The sequence below is a fragment of the Chiloscyllium plagiosum genome, unplaced genomic scaffold, assembly GCF_037043375.1.
Source record: "Chiloscyllium plagiosum isolate Xiang-an unplaced genomic scaffold, Cpla_swu_hap1 HiC_scaffold_20, whole genome shotgun sequence".
Classification (NCBI taxonomy): domain Eukaryota; kingdom Metazoa; phylum Chordata; class Chondrichthyes; order Orectolobiformes; family Hemiscylliidae; genus Chiloscyllium; species Chiloscyllium plagiosum.
Window position 1 is genome coordinate 11,485,496 of NW_028270158.1, and position 21,145 is coordinate 11,506,640.

The 21,145-nt window shown below is 40.6% G+C and overlaps 1 protein-coding gene across 2 annotated transcripts in view; it reads right to left on the minus strand.

Annotated features, from left to right (window-relative positions):
* clec16a (C-type lectin domain containing 16A) overlaps positions 1-21,145 on the minus strand; it is a 271,578-nt gene that overhangs the window by 95,381 nt on the left and 155,052 nt on the right. For both annotated transcript variants that reach the window (XM_087997666.1, XM_087997667.1), the window contains 3 exons: positions 14,828-14,878; positions 4,739-4,867; positions 2,232-2,352 (listed from right to left, as the gene is read on the minus strand). In XM_087997666.1, the coding sequence (XP_087853792.1) occupies positions 2,232-2,352; positions 4,739-4,867; positions 14,828-14,878 (301 nt within the window). The remainder of the gene's footprint in view (positions 1-2,231; positions 2,353-4,738; positions 4,868-14,827; positions 14,879-21,145) is intronic.

Sequence of the window (21,145 nt, forward strand, 5' to 3'; positions counted from 1 at the left end):
TAAGATCAAAATATGGTTAAAAATGAGACTATAGCTGGAGTGCAGAGAGAAGCCAGTAAGTAAAGGCATGTACAAGACTGGTGTGGGAAGAGCTGGCAGCGATGGGTTTGCAAAATGGAAAACATGAAAGCTGGCAAAAGCAGGAACGAAAAACAAGGTGGTTTGCAGGAAGACAATTGTAGACTTGTATCATGGGCCCAGACCTTACCAATAGTACAACAACCCAAATTTCGCACTAATCCACCCATTGAATTGCCAGCACATGATGGATAAGTCTGAAGTATTAACATGTTGATCATCGTTAATACTGGGCTACTGCTTTCACAGGGCCTGGACCATGGTCCAACAAACAACTTTGCTTGAGGATTAGTTTTCTTCAGTAGGGTGAGCCAATCAAATCCACAACAGTAAAACAATCAGCACAATTTTAGGTTAACTCCCTGTGAGGCTCACCTTCGATACGTTATCTGGGCCGACATGACACCAATTGTTAAAGTGCACTTGAGAATGTAACTTTTAAAAGAAAGTTCTGCGATTTACATAAGAACGAATCAAAACCTACATGGTCATTCTAAAAGATGAGACACTTAACAAACAATCGGGTCTTTTTTGATACATAATTTCAGTTACATCAAAAAGTAAACTTTTGCTATAAATTCTGTGTCTTACAGTCTTGTTCTCCACAATCACCTAATGAAGGAGCAGCGCTCTGAAAGCTAGTGCTTCCAAATAAACCTGTTGGACTATAACCTGGTGTTGTGTGGTTTTTAACTTAGATTAATTTAGGATATCTGGTTGGCATGGACAAATTAGACCAAAGGGTCTGTTTCCATCCTGTACATCTCTATGACTCTATAACAACCATTTCAGGGCAACTGATGATACAGGAATTAATATTTCCAAGTCTATTTCTTTCCAAAACCTAGCAATGAAGAATGCACTGGTATAAATTCAGCTATCAAATATCAAGAACGGAAAATTGAAATTCAACAGCACAAATGGTAATGGAAAGATAATTTATAGCAAATTCAAACATCAATATGTCTAGAATGTCTTGTTACTAGATGGGAGTAATTAAAACCAGTGGTTCACAAGAGTAACATGAATCTTCATTAGGAATAGAGTGATGGATGTGAATTTTTCAAAATTTGATGAAACTTCAAGAATATTTTGAAGAGAATAATATGCTATAAATCTCATAAAACCAAATCAAATTGAGATGGGAATTAATTTAGCAAATCATGCATATGCACATGACTTAGTATGTATCGAAGGAACAACAACCAAAGTAACCAATGAACATGAAGGTCAAGTCTTCTTTGGAAGCTGGTATTGGCAAACTATAAACATGCAAAATTTTAGCATCAATACTGACTAAGGTTGAATGCACAATAAGCCTGAACTGCCATCCCTCACCATCCTACGCTTATCTCGATCCCTTTGTTCTTTGCCACCTGTTGCTGAATTCTTTAACATTCCCCGTAAGTTCATGGAATATCTGACCACGACACAAATTAACGTGGCTGCTGTCTCCACAGCCCAGAACCCTTGAGTCAAAACAGAACCCCATCATTGGCAGCAAACTATCCTGCTCTTGATTGCCATCTATCTTCTACCATCCCTGCTTTCAAACCCTAAATATCCCTCCACCACCTCCAACACGGCTGCCTCTTGTTGCCCACATTTAACTGACAGGCAACGTGACCACCACATCCACGATGCTAAGTTAACCATATTGCTTTGTTTTTAGCATTTCCTCAGTCTGGCCTTGAAAGGAGATTGACACCAAGTTTGTTCAGTAATTTAAACTTACAATAAATAATTGAATTTAAAATTAAAATAAGGCTTTGAATAGGATTCCCCATAGTATACAAAAATGCCATAGAAGTAATTTTGGCCATTACATTCAAGTACACATGACATTAAGGTGATGAAGTTTTATGTATTAGCTATTCCTGACAGTAACCAGAGTTTCTTAACTGTGGTTTATATCATCAACAACTTCAAGGAGTCAATGGTCAATGTATTCCCCTGCCCATATTGGATAACAAAACAGTACAACTTCACTAACTAGGTGAATACTTTTCCAGTAAATCAAGAAAGCAAGATTCACACAGCTCATGAACTGCAATGCTTCCCTTTCCAAGAAATTTTAAAATGTAAGGAATGCAGCCCTCAAATAGCCATAGTGAGAAACAAAAGCAGCACCAGCAGTGTATTTAAATACTTACTCAGATCTAATACATCATCTGTTTTAATAAGATCCTCATCCCTCGTCAGTGGTAGCTGTGTCTCTGGCTCGCCTTGTAGTTGTAGCGATAAAGAACGGAGCATAAAGAAAACCCTGATAGCCTAAAAAAGCAAAAATAAAACGACAATTCAATATTGATGACTGCAACAAAGTTTTGAAATTAGGTCAGCTTTATGTAAGAAAATACAGGCTGTAAATAAAGAAGAAACATCACATTGATCCAGAGATCTCCTACACAAGAACCTTTTTTTTAAAAAAGTACATTCACAGGATGTGGGCATCTAAGGCTTGGCCAGCATTCATTGCCCATCCGAGAGGGTCAACCACATTTCTGAGAGTCTGGAGTAATATGTAGTCCAGACCAGGTAACGACAGTAGATTTCCTTCCCCAAAAGGCCATTAGTGTACCAGACAGACTTTTCTTGACAATCGATGATGGTTTCAATTCTAGATTTTTGTTGAATTCAAATTTTACCATCTGCCATAGTGGGATTCAAACCCAGAACATTACCTGGGTCTCTGAATTAATAGTCGAGCATCATGTCACTAGGCCATCATCTTCACTTATTTGGACAGAAAAGACCCATGTCAGAATTTAAAGAAAATAAAAATGATTGCCAAGTCTATGACAATATTTATTCTACAATCTACTTAAGACAAAATACAATTTGAGTCATTACCTCAATGTGGCTCATGTTTACAGCATACTGGCTGCTGTATTGACCTATATTAGAACAGTGATTTTTTTTTGTTATTCATTTATGGGATGACAAGGCCAATATTTATAGGCCTAACATTTGCACATGCATTGAATATTGTCTGATGTGACTAGGTGACAACTTATCTTTCACAATGCTCCTGTGGAGTACCTTGGTGCACTTTATTACATTGAATGTGTGTCAGCTTTGTTGCTCCATTGGTTTCCCAACAAAAGGCTGGGCAGGGAAATGTCTCAAGTGACTTACCAAGGGCTCTAAAATTGTATGAAGACCCTCAATTTTGATGATGCAGCTGTGAACTGCTTAATGTTCGGTTACAACAGTACATGCACTGTGGAAAAATACAGCTAACGCATAAAGAAACCATCAAACACTCATTGTATAGCACCATAATTACCTATAACTCGGTTGCTCCACTCAGCCTATTCCAAATAAATATGCAAGTTCAGGAAATGAAATTAAACAGGACAACTAAAGGAGTATTTCAGGAAATGAATCATTAACTGTTAATAGCTTCTAGGACTTTATTTCATTACAGCAAACTCTGATAAATCATTTAATATTTGCAACAGATTGGGAAAAACCCTTAAATTTGTGCTTAAGGTCACCTAGCAGCAGCCTGTAAATCAGTGTTGATTTTTTTTTAAAGGCACACCTATATGTGGCAGTGGTGTAAAGGCTTGCAAGGAAATGCAGTGCTCTTTCAGTAAGGAAAAAATAATCAGTGAAAAATTGGGCTGAAAAGCTCTCAGTGAAGTACTTTAGAAGAAAAAAAACTGAACGTTTCAAGTGTTTCTTGTTTCCCATCTGAATCTATGATCTCAAGATCTCCATCATTTTACAACTGTCAAAAGTCAGATCTCAAAGGAATGGAGAGAAGTCAACCTTTTCTATCTTCTGAATTCAAATCCTTTACTGACAAAAGTGATGCTCTGCTTTTGCCTATTTTGCCAAGCCAATGATACATCTGCAGTGCTGTGTGACTTGCCTACATACAAATGTGTGTGCATGTATGTGGATTAAGGGGGCATTGTTTAAGTCCGCATAGTGACTTAGTTAATAAGCTATTTTGCCACTTTGTTTTAAGAATACATATCACTTAATAAATAAGCTGAGTATATTGAAGAAACTTGGGGAAAGTGTCATTTGTTCTAGAAAACAGCAATAAAGGGAGGTAAAGCAACCATTTTGGTGATTAAATCAGACATTTACACTTTAGGTACAGATAGTGGAGTAGTGAAACTTGATTTTCACTGCACCTTTCCCATAAGAATTACAGCAACTTCAATAAATTTGCAGACATTTTGTCCCGTCAAGGTGACATCTTCAGTGTTTTGGAGCCTCCTGTGAAGCACAGTGGCACCGTGTCAAACCAAATAAATTCCTGGTGACACAGTACAGCAGCGTTTTACAGGAGGCTCCAAAACACTGAAGATGTCACCTAGACAGGGGACGAAATGTCTGCAAATCAACTTCCCAGCTTGGCGAACATACCCGCACCCACGACAACCAGCACCCGAGCTACAAATCTTTACACAATACTTGAATTTCAATAATTACCTTGTACTGTTACTTTACGATACAACTTCCAAATTTAAAACTTAATTCACAAAGAAATTTACTTAAAAAGACGTTGAAAGACTTCTTATTGTAAACTATAATTTTATTATTCTCTTGAAGTGTTGAGTGCTTGCAGTCAAAATAAAGTGAATCAAATAAATAGTTTAACTGTTCAGTTTATCAGTTCCAACTGCATTCTGGTGCTTACCCGCCTTGTTCTCTCCACATCCCCACATGGCAATCTTTTCACAAAATCTATACCAGTTAGAGGGGTGCCAGTAGGAGGTAGCAATATAGATGCATCCATCATCAGGTACTCTACATTCAGGGGTTTACTCTGGGAAATTAAAAGCAAAAATTAATATACAAAATTTTCAGCAACTCGAGTAACAACAACTAATTTTTTTCTCTCTCCAAAGGAGCTGCCAATCTCGAGTGATTTCTCCAGTTGCTGCTTTCATTCCAAAAAAACTGAGATTGGACAAAATCAGCCTAGACCCTGTCCAATGTGAAGAAACATTGACAGAAAGACATTGTAAATTTACCATTCCTATTAAAGAATCACTTGAGCTGTATTAAAAGGTAACTGCTGTTCCCCTACAGTATGCACAAACCTTTAAGAGTCTGTGAATCAGAGCAGAAACCCCAGAAAATCATTAGTACACAGGAACCTCGACTGTCCAAAGGAGAGTATTTCGTTCAGTTAATCAAATGCCGGCTAACAGTTTAGCCAAGCTTCGGGACCTTATGATCTTGCTGGATAATCCGATATTCGGATAATTGAATGTTGGATAATCGAGGTTCCTCTGTACATAGAAGGGATTTGACTTTAAAGAATCAACGTAATATCAACATTTCCCCCTACACATCCTGGTCTAGGTTTTATGCATGGTGGCGGGTACATCAGTTCCAAACCTTTACCAAGTAGAACTTTAACAAGGCTACCCTGAAGTGATAACAGGGTGGCATGGTGGCTCAGTGGCTAGCAGTGCAGCCTCACAGCACCAGGGACCCGGGTTTGATTCCAACCTCAGCGACTGCCTGCGTGGAGTTTGCACATTCTCCCAGTGTCTGCGTGGGTTTCCTTCGGGTACTCCATTTCCTCCCACAGTCCAAAGATGTACAGGTCAGGTGAATTGGCCATGCTAAATTGTCCATAGTGTTAGGTGCATTAGTCAGAGGTAGATGGATCTGGGTGGGTTGCTCTTCAGAGGGTCGGTGTGGACTTGTTGGGCCATATGGCCTGTTTCCACACTGTAGGGAATCTAATCTAATCTAAACAGCCCAAGTATCAGACTTCCAGTCCTCAATGGCAGGAGGTCTTACCTTTCAGAGGTTCCAGCTAGTCAAATCAGTTCTAGTTGTCCCAGTAGGTCCCAGAACATGTGAGTAGTCACTGCCAAATCTGCTATCTTTGTGACGAACAGTGATGGCACCAGAGTGAGAAATATCTCAGGTTTTTAAAGGAGGGAAGGAAAACAGCCAGCTTCCAGATAAGAGTGCAAGGGAAATACAATTGCCGGGGAGGGCAACAGGATTTCAAAGGCAGGTGGGAGGAAATGTGGGAGCTTCAAGGAAGTGAGGTGACCCACTGCACACGGGGCATACCCAGAAATGACTTGATGATCCCATTCTGCCTTTTCAATAAAGTAATTGTCAAAACAATGGTGACAGAAGCAGTGTGATTGATATACATTTTAACACTATTTATTACAACTTATTTTAGGGTGTGGATATTGAATAACTGACATGTAGCCTCCGTCTATGAAAAGATTTGAAGATTAATTAGTTAGCATTTCTGTAGTCACATGATTTCTTTTAAAACACAGATTCAACGGCACTTCCAGAGATTGATGGGGTTTTGTTTCAATTGGGAGAGTTTTTACAAGTGAAGTAAAAAGTGCAGCACCTTCACTTTCAGTTAGAAGATTGGACAATTGTTTTTGGACATGGGGGAAACACCTATATAGTTTAGAAAACTTTATTGTTTCAGTTTGCAGATTTTTTGGCTGAAACCTAATACGCAATACAGTCATTCCTGAAGACAGGGAATAGTTTACAACTGTAAAGAAATTGACACCCCCAGTGTAAATTTAGTTTGAAGGTTCCAGCTCAAAATTATTTGGTTAAAACCATGTGGAAAGGTTTGAAGTTCAGTTATACAAAAATTCAAGGAAGGGGCTACAACATTCTCAAGGTTGGGAATTAAAGAGACAGTTAAATTAAACTCTATAGATGTGATAGAGAAGTAAATTCACCCTGGTGAGAATACTGATAGGGATTAATGGGATGGTATTTTGTCATATATTTCAAAATCTTTCAATTTATGTTATAAACAGTTTAGTTTATCCTGTTTTACAGAATCCTACAGCACGGAGACAGGCCCTTGGCCCAAACTGGTCCATGCCAACAATAATGTCCATTCACATTAACCACATTTCCCTGCGCTTGGCCCATATCCTTCTAGTCCTTTCCTATCCAAGTATTTGTCCAAATGACTTTTAACTGTTGTTAATGTACCCGCCTCAACCACTTCCGCTGGCAGCTCATTCCATATGCGTACTAGCCTGTGTAAAAATATTGCCCCTCAGGTTCCCTTTTATTCGTTTCCCTTAACCTTAAACTGATGCCCTCTAGTCCTCGATTCCCCATCCCTGTGAAAAAGACTGAGTGTGTTCACCCTGTCCATGACTCTCATGATCTTATACACTTTTATAAGATCCTCTCTCAGTCTGCTACACTCTAAAGGAAAAGGTCCTAGCTTGTCCAATCTCTTCCTATAACTCAGACCATTGAGTCCTGACACATTCCTTGTAAATTTCTTCTGCACTCTTTCCAGTTTAATTACATCCTTACTATAGCAAGGTGACCAAAACTGAACATAATACTCCAAGTGTGGCTCATCAACATGCTGTACAACTGCAACACAACTTCCCAACTTCTATACTCAATGCCCCGACTGATGAAGGTCAGTTTGCCAAAGCCTTCTTCACTGCCCTGTCTCGACCTGCAACTTCACTTTTTGAGAACCGTGCACATGAATTCCAAGGTCCCTCTGTTCCACTACACTCCTTAACGCTCTACCATTCACCATGAAATTCCTACCTTGATTTGACTTTCCAAAATGCAAGATCTCCATTTGCTATTTCTCAGCCCACTTCCCAGCTGATCAAGGTCCTGCAGCAATTTTTGATAACCTTCCTTACCGTCCATGATACAGCCTATTTTAGTGTCATCTGCAAACTTACTAATCATGCCTTGTAGATTGTTATTCCAATCATTGATATAGATAACAAACAGCAATGGGCCCAGCATCAATCCCTGAGACACTGCACTAGTCACAGGCGTCCACTCCGATAAGCATTCTTCCAATATTACCCTCTACTTCCTACCATCAAGCCAATTGTGTATCCAATTTGCCAGCTCCCCCTGGATTTCATGCGATCTAACCTCCCAGAGTAGCCTACAATGTGGAACCTTATCAAAGACCTTACTGAAATCCATTTAGATTCTGTCTACTGCCCTGCCCTTGTCAACCTTCCTGGTCACTTCATAAAAGAGCTCAAACAAATTTGAGAGGCATGATCTCCCACTCACAAAGCCATGCTGACTACTCGTAATCAAACCCTGTCTTTCTAAATGCACGTACATTTTATCTCTCAGAATCTTCTCAAGTAACTTATCTACCACAGATGGTAAAATCATATCTGCAGCATTGTGTGGTTGTCTTTCAGTGTAGGACCACCTTGACAAAACAAACATAAATGATCTATCGAGCCAGATTTCAGTCTGGGATCTGACTTGCCCAGTAATACCAGCAGCTAGAATGATAACAACACTGACCTGCTTGTCATTGGAGGCAGACTGAGGCCAGGATTGCCACATACTTGGTTGGTTAAGGGCCTCAATACAACCCAAGGATGGAAAGCCTACTGAATGCCTTACACACTACCCTTTTTTTGGTGCAACGTGCCAGGTTGGACAGGAAGTCAGTGAGTTCACCATGGCATATTTTATACACTCTGTACTGTGGCTGAAAACAAGACTCCTGGATGGTATGTTGTCTCCCAGGTGCTGGGGTCAGGGATGTCACCAATTGGTTGCAGAGCATTCTGAAAGGGGAAGGTGAACAGCCAGTTGTCCTGGTGCATATAGGCACCAATGATGTAAGTAAAAAATGAGATGAGGTCCTTAAAGCAGAATTCAGGGAACTAGAAGTTAAAGAGAAGGACCTCAAAAGGTTGTGATCTCGGGATTGCGACCAGTGCCACGTGCTAGCCAGGGTAGAAATGAAAGAATAGGCAGCATGAACACATGGCTTGAGGGATGCTGTAGTTCAGATTTGTGGGACCTTGGGACTGGTTCTGGGGAAGGTGGGACTATTACAAATTGGATGGTCTACATCTAAATCAGACTGGTACTAATGTCCTTGAGGGAGGTTTTGCTACTACTGTTGCAGAGAGTTTAAACTAATGTGGTGGGGCGGGCTGGGAACCAGAAGAGAAGACAAGTAGATAGTGAGGTGGAAACTAGAGACTGTAGTTAGCATGAAGTTAGCATTACCAAGGAGAAGAGCAGACAGACAGCAGATGAATGTGGTCCGAAGTGCATATGCTTTAATGCAAAGAGGATAAGGCAGACAAACTTGGGGCTTGGATGGTGCCTGGGAGTATGACGTAATTGCGAATTCAGAGACTTGGTTGAAGGAAGGGCATTATGGCAACTCAATGTTCCAGCATATAGATGCTTCAGATAGGACAGGGAGGGAAGTAAAAAGGGGAGTGGAGTTGCTTTGCTGGTCAGGGACGACATCACAGCTATGCTAAAGGAGCACACTATGGAAGGCTTGAGCAGTGAGGCATTATGGGTAGAACTGAGAAATAAGGGTGCAGTTAAATTGTTGGGAGGCCTGTAATACAGCCCCAACAGAGAGCGCGAAGCAGAACAAAAATAAAAGATAAACAGATTATGAAAAGATGTAGAGGCAACAGGATGGGTTGATAGGAGATTTTAATTTTCCTAACAGTGACTGGGATACACTTAGTGTCAGAGGTCTGGGTGGGGCAGAATTTGTAAGGAGCATCCAGGAAAGTTTGAGAGCAGTATGTCAATAGTCAAAATAGGGAACGACCTGGTGTCAGAAAATGAGCTCAGCCAGGTGGTAGAAGTTGCAGTGGGGGATTTCTTTGGGAACAGTGACCACAATTCTGTAAGTTTTAGAATACTCATAGACAAAGATGAGAGTGGTTCTAAGGGTAGAGTACTAAACTGGGCCAAGGCCAATTGTATCAAAATTAGACAGGAGCTGGGTAATGTGGACTGGGGGCAGCTTTTTGAAAGGAAGTCCACATTTAATATGTGGGAGGCTTGCAAAGAGAGATTGAAGATAGTGCAGGATAGGCATGTCCCTTTGAAAACAAGGGATAGGAAAGGCAAGATTTGTGAACCATGGATGACAGGAGAAATTGTGCGACTAGCCAAGAGAAAAACTAAGAACAGAACAGGCTTTGCAGCAATATCGGGAGAGTAGGACCAATCTTAAACGAGGAATCAAGCGGGCTAAAGGGGTCATGAAATCATTTTAGTGAGCAGAATTAAGGAGAATCCCAAGGCCTTTTATTCATATAGAAGAAGCAAAAGGGTAAGTAGAGAAAGGGTTGGTCCACTAAAGGATAAGGAAGGAAGGCTGTGTGTCAAACCTGAGAAAATGGGTGAGATTCTCAATGATTACTTTGCATCAGTGTTCACTGAGGATTGGGACATGATGAATGTTGAGATTAGAGATAGAAGTTAGTTTACTCTGGATCATGTTGTCATAAGGATGTAGGATGTGTTGGGTAGATTAAAGGATATTAAGGTGGACAAATCCCCAGGTTGCTGAGGGAGGTGAGAGAGGAAATAGCGGAGGCCCTGACAGATATTTTTGTAGTATCCTTAAACATAGGTGAAGTGCCGGAGACTGGAGAGTTGCTAATGTTGTCCCCCTGTTCAAGAAGGGTAGTAGGGATATTCCAGGTAACTACAGACCAGTGAGCCTGATGTCAGTGGTGGGAAAGTTGCTGGAGAAGATACGAAGGGATAGGATGGGCTTATCAGTGACAGGCAACATGGTTCTGTGCAGGGGAGATCGTGTCTTACCAACTCAATAGAGTTCTTTGAGGGAGTCACCAAGTTGATAGATGAAGGAAGGCTGTAGATGTCATATACATGGATTTTAGTAAGGTGTTTGATACATTCCCCATGGTAAACTAATAGAGAAAGTGAAGTCACATGGTGTGCAGGGTGTTCTAGCTAGGTGGATAAAGAACTGGTTGAGCAACAGGAGACAGTAGTAGTTGAAGGGAGTTTCTCAAAATGGAGAAAGGCGACCAGTGGTGTTCCACAGGGATCAGTGTTGAGGCCACTGTTGTTTGTGATATACATAAATGATCTGGAAGAGGGCATTGTTGGTCTGATTAGTAAGTTTGCAGATGATACGAAGATTGGTGGAGTAGCAGAAAGCATAGGGGACTGTCAAAGAATACAGGAGAATATAGATAGTCTGGAGAGTTGGGGAGAGAAGTGGTAGATGGCTTTCAATCCAGACAAATGTGAGGTGTTGCATTTTGGGAAGTCTAATTCTAGAGCCAACTATACAGTAAACAGAAGAGCCTTGGGAAAAGTTGATGAGCAGAGAGATCTGAGAGTTCAGGTCCACTGTATCCTGAAGTTCGCTGCACAGGTGGATAGAGTGGTCAAGAAGGCATATAGTATGCTTGCCTTCATTGGACGGGGTATGGAGTATAAGAGCTGGCAAGTCATGTTAAAATTGTACAAGACATTGGTTCTGCTGCATTTAGAATACTGTATACAGTTCTGGTTGCCACATTACCAAAAGGATGTGGACGCTTTGAAGAGGGTGCAGAGAAGCTTTGTGAGGATGTTGCTAGGTATGAGGAGAGGTTGAGTAGGTTAGGATTGTTTTCATTAGAAAATAGAAGATGGGGGGGGGGGTGGGGTGGGGGAAGGGGAGAGAACCTGATTGAGATCTACAAAATCATGAAGGGTATAGACAGGGTGGATAGAGATAAGCTTTTTCCCCAGAGTGAGGGATTCAATAATGAGAGGTCACGTGTTCAAAGTGAGAGGTGAAAGGTTTAAGGGAGCTACATGCGGAAAGTACTTTACACAGAGGGTAGTAGGTGCCTGGAACGCGTTGCCAGCAGAGGTATTAGCGGCCAGCATGGTAGATTCTTTTAAGGTGTGTCTGGACAGATGCATAAGTGGGGAGCAGAGGGATACAGACGCTTAGGAATTGGGCGATAGGTTTAGACAATAGATTTGGATTGGCACAGACTTGGAGGGCCAAAGGGCCTGTTCCTGGGCTGTAAATTTACTTTGTTCTTTGAAAACACACCCATTAATGGACAATCAAATCCAGTCCCTGGTAATGCTCCCTCAGAGCTGCATGGCTGCACACACATCATGTTTTGAGGATCCACAGTAGCGATTAGTGTGTCAACATTCACAGCATTGATCTGTTTCTTGGAATTACTCCTCCATATGACCTCAAGAGGTCCAGGCAGAAGAAAATTAATGAATATGCTGGATCCTGGGTGGAATGCATTTTCTGTCCATAATTTCTCTGCCTGCTGCACTGCTCCTGAAGTCTACTGGGTTTGACAACAATTCAGCTTTTTACCCTACAAGCTATTTTTGGTGGATGTTCTCAAATCCAGGCTTAATCTTGGTGAACATTCCTAGCAATGGTCACATTATAATGATCAGCAGAAGGAACTTTTGCTTTTGGTCTTTACTGATGTGGAGACATTGAGATCAGTAGCAATACTACAATGCTGCTCTGTGAAGTTAAAAGAATAATTGAAAGGTCAAAATACATTTACTGTTTGTTTTCATGCTTTTCTGGAATATTGCCACTCGTTTGTCTACCAAATGTGGGAGAAAGAAAACTAAAATAATGCTTAACTGGAAAAGAATTATGACCTGGAGACCTAGGTTCAAAACATTCATTTCCAAGTAAAATGAACAATTATAGAACCCTGCCAATAGTAACAAATTATGTGGATAATGACTTCTAAAATGCTAAAAATCAGGGAAAATAGAAGGAAAGTATCAGAAGCATACAGTATGTGAAAAGAAGTGTTTGGCTAATATCTTGAGTGAATAGCTCAATCAGAGCTAACAATCTGGTGGATATTAGGGTATTATTTTGGGTGGGGGAGCACAGTGGCTCAGTGGTTAGCACTGCTGCCTCACAGCACCTGGGACCTGGGTTTGATTCCAGCCTCCACTGTGTAGAGTTTCACATTCTCCCTGGGTCGGCAGGAGTTTCCTCCAGGCGCTCCAGTTTCCTCGCAAAGTCCAGAGATGTGCACGTTAGGTGGATGAGCCATGGGAAATTGCCCATAGTATCCAGGGATGTGTAAGCTGGGTGGATTGGCCACAGGAAATGCAGGGTTACAGATGTATAGGAGTGGGGTCGGTCTGGGTGGGATGCTCTTCAGAGGGCCACTGTGGACTCAGTGGGATGAATGGGATGCTTTCATATTGTAGAGATTTTATGATTCAAGGATAAGATGACCCGAAATAAATGATGAACAGAATGGGAAAGAATCAAAGTTAAACACAGTCAAGACACAGATACCTGCAGCCTGTTAGTCTCCAAGTTTAATGATCAACTGACAGGACTTTTTTTTTTAAAATGGAAGATCTTAGAATCCCTACAAATGAAGAGAAAAAATCTGGACGACTGCTCATAGGTCACATTTCAACAGCTTAGTTGTCTCAGAAAATAAGAAAGGACTAGAATGCAACAGGGCATGTATCAGACTTCAGCCATTCAAAATATTAGTTGAATCACACTTGGAATAGTCTAAGCAGCTTTGTGAACTTTCCCCAAATGTTTTACTGAATCAGATGGGTTTTTACAATAATTCACTACTGATCTATGATTGTTATTTTAGCTTCAGATTTTGGTGAATTCAAATTTCATCATCTGCCATGGCAGGGTCAAACCCTTATCTCCAGAACATTAACTTGACGTCTTGGTTTACTAGCCAGTGGCATGACCACCTCCCTTCAGGTTTGTCAGAATTACATGTGGACTCCACAGGTTAAGGTGGAAGAAAGGATTATGTGAACCAAGGCTATATTTCCTGAAATTCAAAAAGTATAGGGGCGATTTGATTGATGTCTTGAAGATATTTTCTTGAATGGATAGGATAAATAGAGAAAAATAGTTCTGCTGGTTGGACATCTGGGAGTACAGGGCCGAGTCTAAAAATTAAATGAAGGCCTCAAAGGAGCAAAATCAGTAGAGACAGAGGGTGATATAAATTCGGAATGTCAATCCACAAACTACAACTGATATTTTGTCAATTATACTTATAAATGGGAGCTTGAAATATTAAGGAATGTGGAGTAAAAACAGATTTATGGAGTTAGGTCACGCACCAGCGATGATTGTACTAAATGGTGGAACTGGCTCAAGAGGTTAAAAGCCTCCTTATTTTCCACTGTTCTCTACACCATCCAATATCAGTGGTTAGCTCTGATGCCTAACAGCGTCAGGGACCAGAGTTCAATTATTGCCGAGGGCGACTGTGCAAACTCTATACAGACATTCTCCCAGTGTTTGCTTCAGTTTCATCTGGGTGCTCCAGTTTCATCCTACAGTCCAAAGAGGGATTAGCCATGGGAAATGCAGGGTTACAGGGATAGGGTAGAGGGGTGAGTCTGGGTGGGACGCTCTTCAGATTCGGCGTGGATTTGTTGGGCCGAATGGCTTGTTTCCTCATTGTAGAGATTCTCGGATATAAATTTGTAATCGCTTTCAGATTAAGTGCATAAATTATATTGATATTGAAAAATATATTCTATACTAATCACCAATAGAAAATCTAAAATATTTTTCAATGATGTACATTAGTTATAATAATAAACTATCATACTCCAAATACCTCCAATTAAGATCTTCCTTGCACCTTTGAAAAGCAATGATTAGATTTCCCAAGGAGGTATGAAGGCTGAAAAGAGGATCAATTTAGAATATCTGTTCTTGTACAATTCTAGGGTTACAGTACTGCAACACATTTGTGTAATGTTCAACATTAAGAAAACATTACCCTGTCGCACAAATGAATGATTCTTTATTTCTTAAATGTAAAGCCTGTATCAACAAATTAAGAAAGCACATAAGGTTCAAGCTGTACAAATACATAATCATGGAATTTAGGGTATACAGATCAAATTGAATGGATATTGAATGGATATTGACCGTACTCAGATGCTCACTTACCATCATGGCTCGATATTCATCTTCGAACATATCAAGGAAAATTTCTTCCCCCTACGAACAGAAGAAACACAAACAAAGTCAGTAACTTAATTAAACTTTTTCAAAAAGTCCTCTCTCCAGAGCAACAACTTCCATACAATGCTCACAAAGGTGAGTGAATTAAAAATGTGCTTCCTCTGAGAAAGGAAGTGATGAGGGAAAATCGGACAACGGCATTGCAACTTCGTCAAACTAGAGGACTAAGAATATTGGCTGAGCTATGACAAACGGTTGAGAAAGTTTGGTTTCAGCGGTTTAACTGTAAATATTACTACTTCAATTCTATTTTAGAGAACTGCTTTTATATGCAAGTGTTTACATTTTGCATCAACTACCTCTGACAGTATGGCACAAAATGCCCTCCCAATACAATGCTTCAGCTAATACAAAAGCTAACGTGGTCAAGTGAACTCTACTGATGCAGATTAAATCACAAATATTAGAAATGGGCATGCTCTGCACCAATTTTAAGGGCATAAGACAGATGTCAACGTAAACAGTCTGTAGTCAAAAAGGGTGGTGCTGGAAAAGCACAGCCAGTCAGGCAGCATCTGAGGAGCAGGATAGTCAATATTTTGAGCACAAGCTCTTCATCAGGGATGCTGACCTCCAGCATCTGCAGTCCTCACTTTTTCCTAGTTGATTATAACCTGTCTGCAAAGCCTCTTTCAGGGATGCCCACTTTGAAGAAGTTCACCTTCTCCCTCCACAAGGATCTCCCTCACTGAATCCCCAAGGTCAAAAGACATTCCTGATGAAGAGCTTATGCGCGAAACATCAACTCTCCTGCTCCTCGGACGCTGCCTGACCGGCTATGTTTTTCCAGCGCCATCCTTTTGACTGTGGCTTCCAGCACGTGCAGTCCTCATTTTCTTCTAATTAATAGTCTGCACCCAATCTACATACTGGACACTGTATCAAAGTCATGGCTCATTCTTTTAAAATATCTCAAAAGTCAGCTAAAGCAGTGCTTGGATCCCTTGAACATGTTTGCCTGGGGTTTGCAAGAAGTGCTTATTTCAAATCAGTTAATTAAAAGCAGGCAGCAGACTTTCCCGGTGAAGCTACAAAGAGCAGAATACTCAGCTAACTTGCAATGTGTGTGAATGTCCATCATGGCCTGCTGCTATCACTGTTGTGGGACTGATCAGAGGGCTGATGGCCAAAGCCTGCACACATAGCAATTGCCTCTGGATCGATGTCCAGTTTCCTGCTACAGGAAAAATTAGGCCCAGGACTCAATATGGTTAAGTTTCAGGTCTACCCTGGTGTAGGGATAATTTCCTGTACCTAGTTCATGATAGTAGCATACAATGTCTCTTCCTAAATGTCAACCAAGTATCAGCCATTTCAAATCAACTGCACGGAGAGAAATAATGCCCTTTAATTGTTTACTTTTACATTTCAAGATCAATATGAACATAAGAATCAGGAAGTAGAAATCAGAACAGCAGCACAGGGGGTTGTTCTTCATCTGATCTCAGCTAGCTCCTCAATCATTTACCATCTATTTTCTATGAAATAACATGCATTTCAACAATTAGCTCTAACCAGAGAAAAAGATGCTAAAATAGTGACAAAAACAGTAGTCAGATAAAAATTTATTTCCTGCACCTACAGATTATATAAATAAACTAGGCATAAAGTTCACAAGTTAACTGCTGGATTTCTTTTCATTGAAGCATAAAGTTTTGAAATAAAAAGATGACAAAATGCACATCACTAATCACTTCAGATTTGAATCCACAATCTACACATTGTATTCTACTACATCTGCTTTCAACTGCACGTGCTTTAACTTTAGCCAACAGTATTTCATGTAGAACCTTAGTCATAGCTTTCAAAAGCTACCCTTACGGTTAGTTTCACCATCAGAAGAAAACGTCTCTGGCAAATCATTTTTTTTAAGATCGAGATAGAAACCTCAATTAAACCAATCCTTTACCTTCTGTATTCCAGAAACTACATGTTCAGTTTATGTAATTTATCAATTTATAATCAAAAGCAGCTATGTCTATACACCTTTCCAGTCTCGTACTTTAGTTATTTGCTCAAAATTTTAATTGGGTTTGTTGAACATTACCTATTAATTTACAAACGGTTATTGCTCTCTCTAATGATCTTAAATTTCTCTTGCTGCTCAGTCATTGTCCTTATTTATAAGATTCCAATAAACATCCCACAGTAGATGCGTAGCAGTTTAACAAGAGTCAAACAAATGAATGCATCTCTCTCTTTGCATTGATTTATCTTGCATTTTCTTCAAGCTAGAGAGAATAGCTTGAGCCACAGATTTCTCCACAACTATTGCCACTGCTCTCATGAGGGATGATGGACCAAAGAGCAGTTGAAACAGACTGGGCTTTCTTTAATTTCCCAAGATCAAATTATTCAGTCCAATGATTTCTCCCATTTAGCAGTTAGGTTGAGAAATAATTTCATAAGCCAAAACAGGGAGTTCAAAGTAATGGCTGGGGGCCAGACAATTTCTCACTCAAGTGATGTCTTGCTTCAACTATTTTTTTGTTACAATTTTCTACCCTGGGTCGGTAGGGTGGCTCAGTGGTTAGCACTGCTGCCTCACAGCACCAGGTAACCAGGTTAAATTCCAGCCTCAGGCAATTATCTGTATCTGTGTGGGTTTCCTCCAGGTGCTCCACTTTCTTTTCACAAACCAAAGATGTGCAGGTTAAGTGGATTGGCCATGCTAAAATTGCCCCAGGGATGTGTAGATTAGGGAAATGCAGGATTACAGGGATAGGGTTTTGGGGGGGAGGGGGGGGGTGAAGATGAGTTGGTGTGTATCTTTTGGGCCTAATGGCCTGTTTTGAAACTGTAGGGATTCTATTCAATGACCATGTAACTCCTCAATTGAGTTAGGTGTATAGGTGAACTCCTTTTTATTTTCCTGCTTTGTACAGAAGTAATGCACGCGAAATTTATGTCGTCATGATAGGAGTGGTGGTTTAATCAATTCAATATGTGGGAAATCTACTTCATTTCAAATGAAAGCCTAAATTGCTTTGTTAAGTGAGACAGCTTTCTGATGGCTGATCCATTTGTCAACATAAACAAGGGCCCTGTGGAAAAGGTCGCAGCACAGTATTCTGCAAAAGCTCTGAGCATGCCCTCCCATTTAACTATTATGGGGGCCTCAAATGGGTTACAATTCCAGAGCGTGAGTACGTTTCTTCAGATTGGCTCACTGGAAAGCAAGAATATCTTGCAGAATGCAAGCTGGCTGGCTGTATTCCTACTGCTAGGTGCACGAACACTGACTTTTGATAGAAAGCTGTACACTCCCCATAAAACAGGGCAAAGCAACATGACAATCTCAACAGGCAATGTTTACACTTTGAAACCTCAGAACCAAATAATCTGGGTCCTGTCCATCTGAACTCACATTGCTCCATTGAAAAGAAAAATCCAAATCACTGATGGAGAAAGCAAACCAATGGTAGTAATTTGTTCAAAGGTAGCATAGGACAATGAACAAACCACGAACTGCACAAATAAAGAACACTCTGCTCTTCCAATCCACAATTTGGCAGAATCCCAGAGACGAAATGTGTTTTGCTCATCCCACTTTTAAACAGATATCAATCTCCCTTCAGGTGTGTTCATAACTCTAGGTTACAATGCAATGTTCTCCTGCTGCAAGCACAGAGTGGCCTCAAATGCATTTCAAATATTTATATTCATGTGCAAGTGGAAAACAAATTAAACATTTAAAAGATGATCGCAGACTACAAAATGAGAAAATTTAATCTATGCATGCTCCAAAATTTTCAAGAAATGTCAAGGAACGATTTGCTGCAGTCAAAACAGCTCGAGTTTAAAAAGATTAAAACATATAGTCATAATCCCTTAAAAGTTAAACTGAAAGCATTGGCTTAGCAACCAAGGGACAGCGTTAGGCAATTGGAATTGCCATTTTGGTCTTCTATTGAAGGTTCCTGCCAGAATTTGAAATAATCAATTCCTAAGCAAATCTATACACAATGAGAAGGTTGTTATACCAACGTTTACACAGAAAAAGTGCAAGTATAACACCACCATTATCTTATGGGGATTAGATAAATATTTCTGCATATTGAAAGCCAATGTTCAAATGTCCAATCCTCAGTTTGTGTGGACTGTGTACAGGCATCCCACAGAGAATGGCCGCCACACAAACTGAATGTTCCCTCTTATTCTTAAGTTGCTGGTCTTGCTGTCCTGATTAGAATTTACATACAATTAGTTTTTGGGGATAAAAGTGCCCTTTCAAAATTTCTGCAGATCACAAAGTTTAAAAAAAACTCAACAAATACATTTAAAAAATGTAAACCCAAGTAAACTCGTTGACTGCATTTTAAGGCCTGTGGGTGTATACAATACTGTCAGAAAACAAACAGATGATTTTAACATTTGGTTACTTAACAATAACACCCTAATGTCAACATTTTAAGTATTTAATGGATAATATCCATGTATCTAAGTTTGTGGGTGAAAGTCGCTGACATTATTGTAATCTTTAAACCAGTAAAAAGTATTTTCTACATAAAAATATAATTAGATATTTCTGTAAAAGAAATAGACTTTTCAATGCTTATAATTCACTTCAAGCTTTAATGCAATTGTTCTCTATTGTGGCCAACTACATAACCGTGTCCTGGTTAAGATCATCTACTTACCTCCATTTTCTCTTAGAATTTGAATTCAATTCATCACTGTTGCTTTCATCAGAATACTCTTGGCTACAATTACATTTAAGAGGTCTAGCATAACATTCACACAACAATAAGTGAGTTGTCTCATTGAATACCCCTTCTCAGCTCCCTTAATAAATTCTATTATTCAAATCTGAAGTTTTGCTTACAACGTTAATTTTTAAATTCAGTAATGGAACGTGGGCACTGCTGGTTAGAAGAGCATCCCAAGTTGCCCTTGAGATGGTGGTGAGCTGCTTTCTTGTACCATCCATGTGCTGTAGGTAGACCCATAATAGGAGAAAGTGAGGTCTGCAGATGCTGGAGATCAGAGCTGAAAATGTGTTGCTGGAAAAGTGCAGCAGGTCAGGCAGCATCCAGGGAACAGGAGAATCGACGTTTCGGGCATAAGCCCTTCTTCAGGAATGAGGAAAGTTTGTCCAGCAGGCTAAGATAAAAGGTAGGGAGGAGGGACTTGGGGGAGGGGCGTCGGAAATGTGGAAAGAGGTCAAGGTGAGGGTGATAGGTCAGAACTGGTGTGGGGGCGGAGAGGTCAGGAAGAAGATTGCAGGTTAGGAAGGCGGTGCTGAATTCGATGGATTTGACTGAGACAAGGTGGGGGAGGGGAAATGAGGAAACTGGTGAAATCCGAGTTCATCCCTTGTGGTTGGAGGGTTCCTAGGCGGAAGATGAGGCGCTCTTCCTCCAACCGTCGTGTTGTTGTGGTCTGGCGATGGAGGAGTCCAAAGACCTGCATATCCTTGGAGGAGTGGGAGGGGGAGTTAAAGTGTTGAGCCACAGGGTGGTTGGGTTGGTTGGTCCGGGTGTCCCAGAGGTGTTCTCTGAAACGCTCCCCACCACCAAGGATATATTTCCCTCCCCTCCCCTATCAGCATTCCGTAAAGACCACTCCCTCCGTGACTCCCTCGTCAGATCCACATCCCCCACCAACCCAACCTCCACTCCCGGCACCTTCCCCTGCAGATCTTTAAGGGGGGCCCATTCTCTCCCTAGCTGCTCTTTGCCCTTAATAGAATTGTAGAACTTGTTGGATTATCTTTGGCCTTATCTGCCAAGGCCATCTCATATCCCCTTTTTACCCTCCTGATTTCCCTCTGAAGTATGCCCCTATTTCCCTTACACTCAAAAGATTTACTTGATTCCAGTTGACTCTGCCAGACATAAGCCTCCTTCCTATTCTTGACCAGAGCCTCTATATCTTTATTCATCCATTGTTTCCTACTCCTACCAGCCTTATCCTTTACACTTCAGGAACATACTGTCTAAATTCTCGTTATCTCAGCTTTGAAAGCCTTCCAATTGCCAGTTAATCCTTTACCTGTGAACAGTTCTACCCCAATCAACCTCTGAAAGTTTGTCTCATATTAAAATTGGCCTTACTCCAATTTAGAACTTTAATTTTTTGACAAGATCTATCATTTTTCATAACTCTTTAAAACTAATAGGATTATGACCAGTGGTCCTAAAGTGCTGCCCCACTAGCACTTCAGTCACTTGACCTTCTCTTGGGAAATAAGGCAGGTCAAGTCATGGGATGTGGGCATCGCTGGCTAGCAGCATTTATTGC